At 37.6% G+C, this 12247-nt stretch overlaps 2 protein-coding genes across 5 annotated transcripts in view; both read right to left on the minus strand.

Annotated features, from left to right (window-relative positions):
* Positions 1-6837, minus strand: part of LOC122076092 (organellar oligopeptidase A, chloroplastic/mitochondrial-like) — a 16342-nt gene extending 9505 nt beyond the window's left edge. Inside the window, exons 1-8 of one of the 2 annotated variants that reach the window (XR_006139426.1) lie at positions 6423-6837; positions 6173-6340; positions 5851-5974; positions 2969-3045; positions 2430-2573; positions 2001-2231; positions 1841-1931; positions 1072-1193 (exon numbers count right to left, since the gene is read on the minus strand). Coding sequence is in view for 1 of the 2 variants with exons in the window: in XM_042641384.1 (XP_042497318.1) it covers positions 1072-1193; positions 1841-1931; positions 2001-2231; positions 2430-2573; positions 2969-3045; positions 5851-5974; positions 6173-6340; positions 6423-6563 (1098 nt within the window). In the remaining variant the exon portion in view is untranslated. The remainder of the gene's footprint in view (positions 1-1071; positions 1194-1840; positions 1932-2000; positions 2232-2429; positions 2574-2968; positions 3046-5850; positions 5975-6172; positions 6341-6422) is intronic. The other variant, XM_042641384.1, reaches the window with a different exon arrangement.
* Positions 6838-9342: 2505 nt separating this feature from the next.
* LOC122075643 (pentatricopeptide repeat-containing protein At2g22070-like) lies at positions 9343-12236 on the minus strand. Of its 3 annotated transcripts, none has more exons than XM_042640749.1 (3): positions 11954-12235; positions 11689-11713; positions 9343-11563 (listed from the first exon to the last, which is right to left on the minus strand). In XM_042640749.1, exon 3 carries the CDS (start codon positions 11468-11470, stop codon positions 9368-9370), a length of 2103 nt encoding a protein of 700 aa, XP_042496683.1. In that variant the 5' UTR covers positions 11471-11563; positions 11689-11713; positions 11954-12235; the 3' UTR covers positions 9343-9367. The 3 variants fall into 3 exon arrangements, with proteins under 3 accessions (XP_042496683.1, XP_042496682.1, XP_042496681.1); XM_042640748.1 differs by having other exon boundaries at positions 11652-11713; positions 11954-12004; XM_042640747.1 differs by lacking the exon at positions 11689-11713 and having other exon boundaries at positions 11954-12236.
* Positions 12237-12247: the final 11 nt, after the last annotated feature.

The raw sequence follows: 12247 nt of genomic DNA on the forward strand, positions 1-12247 counted from the left end.
GTTGTCCCATAAATGTAAAATCCTTGTTTCCAACCTTGATTTCCACTTTAGTTAGAGAGAAATATGGCTGACAGCAACTTTGAAACAAAAACCCTTCAAAAAATCATGTTTTTCTGAAAAATTACCCATCTTGGCCATTATATGACCATAGCGCATTGTATCGGTACATACCGATACTCATCGATACGTACCAATATATATCGATACTCACCGATACGTGCCAATATATACCGATACGTACCGATCGATACATACTGATACTCACCGATACGTACCAATACCTACCGAAACGTACATTTTACCTCAATTTTATAATTTTTATAGTCGTATCGAGGCGTATCGTATCGTATCGATGTGTATTGGTGGTGTATTGATGCATATCGGTATGTATTGTAGGATATATATCGATACAAAAGGATTTTAAAAATTTCATGTATCGTATCGATGTGTATCGTATCGATCGGCTAAATTTAAGATACGTATCGGAGGGTATCGTATCGGTATCGGAGATACTTAAAACCATGAGTAAGGGCAACGTAAATGTATACATCAACAACTGTCAACTAAGACACTATCTTTGATGCTCACACACTCCTAAAACTTAAAAGGCAACAGTCATTGTAACTTAAAAGGCAACAGTCATTGTAACTTAAAAGGCAACAGTCATTGTATCTAAGTTAAATGTAAGCAACAGGTCTAACCAGCCATATTTTTTCTTGCACTTCCTGCCGTTCCCCACTCTTTGCGATGAATTTAAACTATCCGTATTCTGAGTTCCACAGAGAAACGATAAAGCAAAGGAGGGGGAAGCAATAAATTTTGTTCTCCCCCCCCCCCCCCAACCTTTCAAGTATCCATTTATTATTATTATTATTATTATTATTATTATTATTATTATTATTATTATTATTATTTTCTAACTGATGTTATTTTGAGCTTCACACAGAAACTGCAACTCAAATATTATAAATAATAATAATAATAATAAATAATAATAATAATAATAATAATAATAATAATAATAATAATAATAAAACAGCGGCTTTAATCGAATGGGGAACAAAGGAGTACCTCATTTATGTCATATTTCGACTCGCGGAGTCTCTCATTCCAAAAGTCGATGTCCCAGCGGTTCAAATCATTAGCTTCTGCAGCACCTTGCTTTCTAGAGAAATTCTTAAGGTCTTCCATCTCTACAGATCAAAAGAACTGTCAGTTTATAAAGGTCTTTTCAAACAAATACACTAATCATCACAAATGCAAAATGTTTACATAAGAAAATAAAAAATGCACATAGACAAGCTTCCGAAAACATACAGTAACAGCAAAGTAGTTTTAAAACCACCTGCTAAGAAAAAATTAAGATCACAAGAATTTTGAAACAGCTGCAAAAAGAAGACGTTCATATAACTTCAATTTCCAGAAAATGATGATTTCCATAATAGACAAACAACAAAGGAAAAACTAGGGCATGGAACATTTGCATGGGCACTGAAATAAAATAAAATAACCAGAGATATAATAAATTTCACTCATGTTGAGTCCATTCTCATTCAAAACTCTTATAGAAGAATTCCATGTTCATGCTGATACAACAATTTTCTGAAGAAAATTTATACTACCAACATAACTTCCACACCCAATGCTTGATATAGATGCAAAAGTCCCAACTACTTCTAGGGATCACATGAAAGGAATCTTCTGTAGACATTATCATTTTATAACCAAAACCCCTAAAGTAAAAAAGAACCCATAAATTTACAATCTCATAAAGATTAGTGACTAGTTTTCTCCCCATGAGGCCATGAGGGCATTAATTAAACTATATGCAACCACTCACCTTGTACTGCAGCATCCCAAAAAGCACTTTGAATATTTTCTAGGAGCTCTGCAGCTTTATCAACAGTGGCCATTTTCATTGCCATGCTTACCTGTACATAAGAAAACAATGTCCTTAAGAATGTGACAAAGGAATTTTGCAAATGGTCAACAAAGCATACCTCGGCATAATTATTGTAGCCAAGAAGCTTGGCCTTCTCCAACCTAAGCTTCAGGATTTGGTCGATGATGGGTGTGTTATCGAGATCTCCACTAGAGGCAAGGGATATGTAAGCACAATAGACTTCCTCGCGCAACGATCGGTCCCGAGCATGTTGCATAACAGGAAGAAAGCATGGATCATCTAATGTGATCACCCAGGGCCCATTCTCGGCAGTAGCATTTTCATGACCCTAATTTGATTAGAATAATACAAGTACCAATTAGAAACAGAATTCAAAACCATAGTTTTCATGCATCCAAGCGATGCAAGGCATTGGAGGGGGCCTCGATGCCTAGGTGACAAAACTATGATCCAGACTTGGTCCGATAGGGTGAAAAACTCTAGTAGACAACAAATATTTCAAGTATAGCATCAGTACATCAAATACCTTTGACACTGCTGTTTGTGCAGCCAAGGCAAGTGCAGAAGCAGGTAATCCATCGATGTCCTTCTTGTCTGTAATTAGTTTTTGATAATTTTTTGTGGCATCCAAAACATTCTCCCCAAACTTTTGTGACAGTTTCTCCAACTCCTGTGGATAAAGTTTAAGCGAAGAGCATGAGAGGGACCAACCAAAAAAAACTGAAGACCTTCCTCGCCCCCCCCCTCCCCAAAAGAAAGCCAAGATGTTGGTATTTACGGCATTCTAAGTATATGCATATACATGGAAATTGAGTTTTAAATACAAAATTCCAACATCAGGGGAGAAGACAAGAGGAATAAAAGCACATATATATATTTGGATTCAACAAAAAACTAATTGAAAAACAAATTTGTCTTAGTGGTGGATCATAATTCATAATAACCAGAATGTAGTTAAGATTCAAACAGATTGGAAATTATTTACAGCTACTACTTCATTAATCAATCACATATGTATTCTACTTCAAAAAGAAATAGGAACAATTAGCATGCTCTCAACCACACCTGCTGAATGCAGTTGAATTGGTCTCTTTTGTCATCTTCAAGAGAAGCACCCCTAATAACTGCCTCCTTTATCTGGGCTGTTTGTGTAAAAGACAATGTCACAAAGCACGGCACATCAAAATGTTAGATTTCAAAATTTAAGTACCGTAACTAAATCTGCTTGTTAAATTTCAAATTTAAATACCATAAGTAACAACTCTTCTTGTTGATGTATCTAAAGAGCACAACAAACACAATGGAGACACGAAATTAAATCTTACATTAATTATAATTAAGTTTATGTAACATGTCACAAACTCATGGCACCAGCAAGGACTCCACAACTAGGTATCTTAGAGGACAAATCAGATAGAACACACAAATGGCAGCCTGAGAGTCCAAGGCAGTAATTTCAGAAGTCTCAGAAGGAAGGGAAATCTTAGGAGTTGAGTCTAGCACAAAGAGATGGTCAACCTCTCATTTACAATTGGTTGACAACACAATGATTGTCTACAAAGAAAATCATGAGAATGTTACATACGTATGGTATACTCTCCTATGCTTTGAGGCAGCCATTGAGAATGAACTATAATAATATAAAATTTATTGATCAGGGAGGTCCTCAACATTTAAGAATTCCCAAGGGCCACTCACTCACTGTTGGGTCTGGTCCTCTTTCTTCTTATTTTCTAAAGGCGCCCTAGGTTCAAGCTATATATGTTCATCCATATGGAACCCAATTACTGAACTCTTTCAAAGGAAATTAACTGGATAAAAGAGTACCATTGGAGGTGAGTTCGAGCTGGTGTAAACATCATTTTAAATTTTGTGGACAGGAGAGGGTTGAAGTTGAAAAAAGTGTACCAAATGCAAAGAGCACTTATATGGTGGCTAAAGCAATAGCATTGTATAGGCTGATATGATAGTCTTTGGAAGCCAAATCCCAAGCATTACAGCCCATCAGCCAAGTCCAGGACTCATTGGGGGTAAATTAATAGTATATTAAGTTGGGGGCTTTATTATATTTAGTTGGTGTTTATTTGTAATTCTTAAAAAGTTTGGAGGTTTACTTGCAATTTCTTCTTTTAATTATTTTAATAGTTAGTTGTCAAAAGTTGTGGGGCCCAGTTCTGGTTGCAGGATCAGTTTAGGTAGTAGTTTGTCTTTTTAAAAGTCTTATTTAAATCTTTAACAGTCTTAATTAAGTCTTTAACTGTTATTACTATTAAGAGGTATAAGTTCTAGGAAATTCTAGTTTTTTAAGAGTTGTAAAGCCTAAATATTAACAGTGAATGATGGAATATTTTATTTGAAAACTGAGAGTTCTCTCTCCCCTTTCTTCCCCCATCATCTCTCTTCTGTTTTATTTACCCTGTGGCACTCTGTTTGGTGGTAGATCTCTCTTCTTTCTCTCTTCTATTTCCTCCATCAGTATCCCTTCCTATTCTTCTCCTTTCTTCTTCCTTTCAACATTCTTTTATTTTTTTCTGTTTAGGTTTATTTCCCAATCGCAAGTGTTGAGAAAGATTATGCTAGCAGATCTTGAAATAGACCAGTTATTACTCCTGTTTTATGTTAACAGAACACTCATATCAAGTCTGCTTTCTGACCACATAAATTGCTGTTCTGTGTTGTTTGTCCTGTTCTGGTAATTAATATCTCTGAATTCATATCTGAACCATAGTTCAAAATCCTGCATCTCAGAATCTGAATCCTGCGTAGTCTGTGAGCTGAACCACATAAGAACTATCTCTTTCTATGATTAATTTTTATCCACAAACAGAATCTGTTTACTCTTATCCAGTCCATTATCTAACTGTCACATATATAGTTTATTAGAGACTTATTTGCATCCGAAATTCATAGCCCTTTGGATTCTCAGATCACAGTAGTGGCTTTACGCTGATTTTATTAAGCAATGGGCTTCCAATGATTAGAAGTTATTCTGAGTTGGAAGGACCCATGGTTTGGCTCCCAAGACTTCAGCTTAAGTATGAATCACTAGGAAGTGGCCAGAAAGCTTGCTGCTAAGACGGGATAAATTTCTGTTGACGGCAATTGTGGCAGTAGAAGATACTGTATAGAAACTTAGAATGGGATTCAACTGCTAGATTGCTCTTTCTTATTTTATGGATCAGTGCTTTTATTTTTCACCCTAGTTTAAATAGAGTCATCATATACCATTCAAAGTATCTTTTCCTCTCCTATGAATTTCCAACGTCAAAATGACTTAGGTTAGGGATCATTCAGTGAATCTTCAATTATTCATATGATGTCTTAGGTTGCACCAAAGAACTTAGGATATCCCTGGAAAAGAATTGACGTGTTATTGGAGAGAGGTTTTAGGGGAAAAGGCCAGTATGTTCTGAAACCTTTTGTCTTTTCCTACGTTGAACAATATGAAAGAAAGATATAAACAAATTTTCAAGTGCAAGATATGAAATTGTTGAGTTTTCAATGCCCAATGGGAATGTATAGATTCATATTGAATTCTTGTTCTCTATATAGTTGGCATAGCTGATCATATTCATCTCTTGACTTCCTAAGAAGAAAAAAAATCTTGACCAAGGTTTTAAAGAGCAGAATTAGGATCCAGATTGCCGATTCCAACACGATCAGTACACATCAAATTATAATTGAAATGGATACTATTGAAGACGATATATCAATATCCAAATCAGTACCCAATTATCATCCGGATGGTAAAAGAAATCTGAATTTGTATCAGACATCTGACTATCATGAGAAACATCTAATAAAAAGCTATGAATTCGAATCAAATCTGGATTTTGGACTGTTCATTTACACATCTATATTAACTGAATGACAAATAGTTTACATAAATAAAAAAATAAAGAGAAGGGAAGAAGAGGCTAAGGAAACATTGTTTGGTAGACACTTACATTCTACAACACGTTTACGAGCATCACTCATTGTCTGCCAGTCAGAAGATTGTTGGATAGCCCTGAAAGCTTTGAATATGGGTTTACTTTGTCCCAATTTAAGTTCAAACATAACTTTCTCTGGCTGCAAAACAGAACTAAACAATGTAAAGGATGTAACGGCAAGAGATTATCCCAGAGCCCCAGCTTCCTTTCCTAATGGACATGATACCGTAGTACTTGATAATAATCTTTTAAGTCAAATCAAGATTTCTCGTAAATCCATTTTGATCTTCTAGATATCTAGTTCCCCATAGCAAATAGATGCAGAGCAAAGTCGCACCTGAACTTCCTTGACGGTAGAACGAAGTTCTGGAGAATCCTTAACATCCTTGACATGATTCACCATTCTCCAAACCACTTGCAAACGATCTTTAATCTTCTCGAACGGCACGACCAACTTCGGCCAAGTCGGTTCCACTGTCTTCTCCAGCTCGACCAAATCATTTTCCTGCAAGCTCCATCGATCAACCATAGTACCAGCACAAGTACAAGTACAAAAAAATCAAAAGAAAGAGACCGAAAATGCTTACGAGTTTCTTAAGCAACGCTCTAATCCCGGGACAGACATGCTTGGCTTCAAGAACATCGTAAGGGGGGAAAATAAAATCCTCGAGGAGAGGATTTCCTTCTAGCGTCGCTTCCGACACCATTGCTGTGGCTTCGGAAGCCATTGACGGAGAAGAAGAGTAGCAGAAACTAGAGGTGATCGAGTGAGGTTGATTACTGAGTTTCTGAAAGCAGAATGTGCAAAGAAGACAACCAAAGGGATCAAGAATGTGATTTCGAGAGATTCTTGGGAAGGCGAAGGGACAAGAATAGCGTAGTAGTAGCAGTAGTGGGGAGGGACTAGGGAGGTTTGAAGGTTCTATATAAAGGGTGACGGAAATGCATGCCGCCTACTAATAGTGTAATAGCAATCATGAGTACTAATCACCCCATCCCATCTCACACCTTTCCACTACCGTCTAGGGTGTATGGGGAGTGCGGACCACCGAATCACCTCGAATCGTACTCTCCTTGTCCTTGGCAAGTGCTTCCCGCAACCGTAAGGGGCATTTTCGTTATTGTGTAACAAGTATTGATTCGGAGTCTTCTGGAATCAGCTCCCTACTGCGACTCTCAATCTCGTGACTCTCGTCTCCTTTGTCGTAGACTCGTGGATCGTGGTTGGTACTTGTCCGGCCCGTTTGTCTGATAGGGAGTTGGGCCTGGGCCTGGGCCTTAGACAGAAAAGGACCTATGTAACCATTATTATCTGATAATGATCGTTGGAAGGAGGAGACTCTTTACATCCAGAGTTGGGTGTTAAAACCTTGTCCGAACCAATGAAATTAACCCAAAAAATCTGGATTGAATCAAACCATATTTTATTGGATTGGTTTTGGATTGAAGTATGATAAACCTGGTTGAAGACCAGATCGCACCAAATCAATCCATTACCAAACTAAAACTGATAAAAAAAAATTAATTATAAAGTTATGAATATGTGAATTAATTATACATTTTTTACAATATCAGCGAGAATATTTTTTGTTGGAAAGGAAATTGTTACTAATGAATGACTATGAGGTTATGAATAGGAAATTTGATTTGTAAATTATAACAATACTTCCATGGGTCTCCTTGTTTACTATACAAAGTTAATTAGATAATTAAATGAATGATTTGATAGTAGAATTCATTTCGTGATTTCAAAAAGTAGCTATCTTTTCATAATTAGTTATCCATTTATACCTTGATCCATGGTCAATGTTTCAAGACTAGAGATCCGATTGGCCAATTTATATCGAAATTGACTGAGTTCAATCCCCAAATTCAGGCCAATCAAGATCGATTGTACTGGATTTCTAGGGTTAGATCACATTTTGCCTGGTTGATTCCTAACCGATCTAGGACGATGATTCCAACCCAGTTCAGATTGGAATCGACCACCGATCTGGATCCCGATTCCTTCTTTTAAACCCATCGGGTATGGGTTTGGGAAACCCTTTACAACATGATGCACCATTGTATTTTAGGCTTTGTTTGGTTGCAAGGGGAATGCAAATTTTGTATGTAAAGTGGAATTTTTTTCCCAGGAAAAATAAATTTAGATGTTTGATTGCAAAGGAAATATATTTTACGTGTAAAAAAAATTTCACTTATATACTAAAACTTCCCTTTTTATTTCCCCACCAAAATAGGAAGAAAAAAGAAAACCCTATTCTCACGATCTCTCTCTCACTCTTGCGACTCTCATCCCGCTCATGACTCTCATCCCACGAGCAGGGTGAGGTGATCTTTGGAAGGACTGGAACACATGCGACGGAGAAACACAGGTAAGATACCCTCTCCCACCTCTCTGCCTCTTCTTCGTCACCTTCCTCGGTTCCGGCATCGCGTCCCTCTCTGTTTCTTTCTCCCTTTCCCTTTCACTGTAGAGTCTGTAACATATCTCTCCCATTCCCTAATGTGGCCTCTATCTTCTCTCATCTTGACGAACTCGATGCCTTCATCTATAACACCATTCTCAGAACCGTCGTGAACCTGAACGACCCGGATATTGCAATTGGCTTCTATTTCTCCTCTCTCTCAAATCTGTCTCACCCTCTCCTTAATCAATCATTGATCGATTTTCATTCTAACCCATTTTCTATTGTTAATCAATTGCTTGACAATTAACAAAATTGTTAGGTTTTAATTTCTTCTCCCTCTGGGTTTCAGTTTATGTGTGTGTGTGTGTATTTTGATGAAATTATGCTTGATTATTAGTTGTTGTGTTTTCAATCTGTCTCTTGCACATATTTCAGACCTCAGAGAACTTTCAACTTCTGTTTTCCTTCCTCTTCTTGAATCCAGAATCAATGTGGCCTGTAGAGGAAGCAATCAGTTCAGTAGAGGTGAGTTCTAAAGCTAATTTATGATACAAATTAAAGAATTCATATGGTTAGCATGGATTGTTTACCATTGATGATCATATAAAATGTCAACCAAATCATATACTGAAAAAACTGAAATGTGATATAATTTTGCCCAATGACTTGCTGCCATGATAGTTATTGGAGTTCTTTTGTGCTTCTTCTCCCTGTTAAGATCATGCTTATACATCCAACGTACCTTTTTTTAATATGTTTCCAACAATTTGAAACAGAGATTGAAAAAATCCTTTTGCCTCTTCTAGTAAATATATATAGCATCTTCAATTTTTTAAAATTTTACATCTATTTTGCATCCAACCAAACAACTCTGGGAAATTAACTTCACTTCACTTCTATTGCAACCAAACGACTGAAAAGGGAAAAAAATTTCCTTCACTTCACTTCCCTTTCCTTTCCCTTTCCCTTTCCCTTGCAACGAAATGCAGCCTTAAGAAAATAAGGATCAAATACTCCATGTTACCCAAAGATGAATTTGTTTATTCGTTTAGATTTTTTTGGATAGTGTTGATATTGAGATTCTCCATAGCAACACTAAAGAGAAGAAGAGTATCATTGAATTAAAGAAGACCACCAAAATCCCCACAGGAACAATGCCCATTAGTGAATTTATGAAGTCGTCTGCTGTCACGAATGATTATCTCTCTACCAGTCAACACAGAGATGAACTTAATAAAACTATGGCAATCCCTACACATACTGATACTTTTGACAACCCTTATATGTGCACCATTAGGCATGTTCAATAAACAGAAAGCAATGGCCAGCCTTTCACTGTGGTGACTGGTAGAAGAAAGTTTCTCATCCTCCTCCTCCTCCTCTACTATTTCTAAGCTTCGCCGTGCCACATATCCCAGAGTCCTTGCTTTGTCAAGCAAGTTCTCCAAAAGTTTGTACATCTCTACATTCTGGAAGTGGGATTTGTCATCAGATTCAAAGGAAAAGACCTTATCTTTGATGCTAATCCAACTCCAATCCCTTAATCTTCCAACCCTTTCATCTCTCATCAGTTTTCTCACCCTTGATACATCCTTCCATCTCCCAGCTGAAACATACATGTTCAACAAGAAGAAGTAAGTTTCAGCATCTTTAGGCTTTAGTTCAAGTAACCGTTCAGCAGCATAAAGCCCCAGCTCCATTTTCCCATGGCTTCTACAACCAGCAATCAAGATCGACCATATAAACTCATTGGGTTCAACATCCATTTTCTTGATAAATTCGAAAGCTTCATCCAATTTCCCGAGTCTTACAAACATATCGATCAGACATGCATAATGATCCATCACAGGCTTGATACGGTACTTGTTCTTCATCATGTCAAAGTAACTCAGAGCCTCATCAACCAATCCAGCATAGCTACAAGCAGAAAGAACACCGACAAAGGTTATTTTGTTTGGTCTCACCCCTGCCAACCTCATATCCTCAAACAGCTGTAAAGCTTGGTGAGAACGACCATGCTGAGCAAAACCTGTGATCATTGAAGTCCATGATATTAAAGTTCTGGTTGACATCTCCACAAAAGCTTTGCTTGCTCTTTCAATGTTTCCACATTTGTTATACATGTTAACAAGTGCAGTTCCCACAACAATATCTGATAAGAACCCAGTTTTTATGGCCTGAGAATGGATTTGTTCCCCTTGCTCCAAGGCGGCCAGACTGCTACAGACTGTCAAGATACTAGAGAAAGTGAACAGGTCAGGTTTCATATTTGATCTATTCAGTTTGAGAAATATGTTTAGTGCCTCTATTCCACTACGGTGACCTGATAGATCATCCTTTTCACGATCCATCATCTTGGCATGACCTGCAATCATCGCGTTCCATGTGATCAAACTGACAGTCTCCATTCCATTGATCAAATTCTGTGCCTCATCAATCCAACCACATTTTAGATACAAATACATTATGGAATTTTTAATGGGCAGGTTTGATTCATACCCAAGTTTTACACTGAATGAATGAAGCTGCTTTCCAATATCCAAAGCCTGCATTATACAACACAAGCTCAAGACACTAGTCAGCGTGAATTCATTTGGTCTTGCATCCTCTGACAACATCTCAGTAAACAACCACAATCCCTTCATAGATTCACCATTATCACCACAAGCAGATATAACTGTCGTCCATGAGATGACATTCTTTTCTTGGATTCTTCGGAATGCCTTAATCATGGACTCTAAGTTGCCACATTTGGAGTAAAAGCTGGAAAGAGAGTTCCCCACACTAGTATCAGACTCGACCCGGTACTTGATAATGTATGCATGGATTTGCTTCCCCAATTCAATAGCTTGCAACAAAGAACATGCACTCAAAACAGCCCCTAAGGTGTAGCTTGTAGGATAAGCCCCACATTCCAACAGTTCTTGGAGGACTTGAATGGCAAGTTCTGGCTGTGAATTGTGAATGTAACCTGTCATCAAAGCTGTCCACGAAACAACATTCTTTCGAGGCAATTGATCAAAAACCTTGCGGGCATCTTCCACAGCCCCACATTTTGCATACGCATTGAGAAGGAATGTCATAAGAAACAGATCTTCATAGGTTCCGGTCTTTATGATGTGTGTGTGGATGACTTGGGTTTCTGGGACTGAATTGTTATATATGCATTCTTGCAAAAGGGGCACATAGAAGGATGACTCGATCTCCGTGCCTTCCTTTAGCATTGAGAGCGCCTCTTGGAAATCCAAACATCTCGGGTCCAATTTTGTGTCCAATTGTGTGCTTGTGCAACTTCTCTGATAGGAGATACTCGGACTCTGTAATTAGAGATATAATCTATAATCAGAGACATTAGAAGGAAAGGATCCTAATCTAAGGAACTAGTAATGATTTCGCGCAACAAACTTCAGAGATTGCAAGAGAATGTTTGCTCATGGCTTACACAGTTTAATTAAATCATCCACCACCTACAGAAAAAAAAAAAAATCATATAGTGGCAGAGATACAAGTATTTACTTCGATTACTGGTGCAATTAGAAGTTCGAAATCATTAAGCAAAAGGCACACTAAGAAACAGCAGAGATTTTCAGTCCAGAAGTATCAAACTGATCTGGTACAGCCCAGAAAATATTATTCCCTGGAAAGACGAAATCACTATATTTTCACATTTTCTATGAATGGAATCGAATTCAAAGCAAGCGGATTACCTTTTCGGTGGCAACTGAAATTGGTGGGCTTTTCCTGAACTCAGACTCCAGCTTGAGAGTGCCACTTACGGCAACAGAAGGCAGGGACGCCATGAGAAGAGGAAGAGGAAGAGAAAACTACACTATCCTTTCTCTTGGCTGTTCATTCTTTCGCTTTTGTCGGCTTCAGATTGATACGTTATCTTCGTTTATCATCTTCAGACAAGGAAGTCAGTTTTCTCTTCGGAAAGGTGGGTAGTTTCTGGACAAATAATTTTTACGAAAGATTTAACATCCACCAGTCACCACACAAAT

Source organism: Macadamia integrifolia, chromosome 4 (assembly GCF_013358625.1).
Source record: "Macadamia integrifolia cultivar HAES 741 chromosome 4, SCU_Mint_v3, whole genome shotgun sequence".
In the NCBI taxonomy this organism is placed as follows: domain Eukaryota; kingdom Viridiplantae; phylum Streptophyta; class Magnoliopsida; order Proteales; family Proteaceae; genus Macadamia; species Macadamia integrifolia.

Bases quoted from the DNA above. Each gene is read 5' to 3' on its own strand.
- LOC122075643 (XM_042640747.1), bottom strand. From the start codon at position 12,046: ATGGCGTCCCTGCCTTCTGTTGCCGTAAGTGGCACTCTCAAGCTGGAG. The intron at 11,564-11,953 runs GTAATCCGCTTG...CTCTAATTACAG, and splicing joins TTTCAGTTGCCACCGAAAAG to AGTCCGAGTATCTCCTATCA.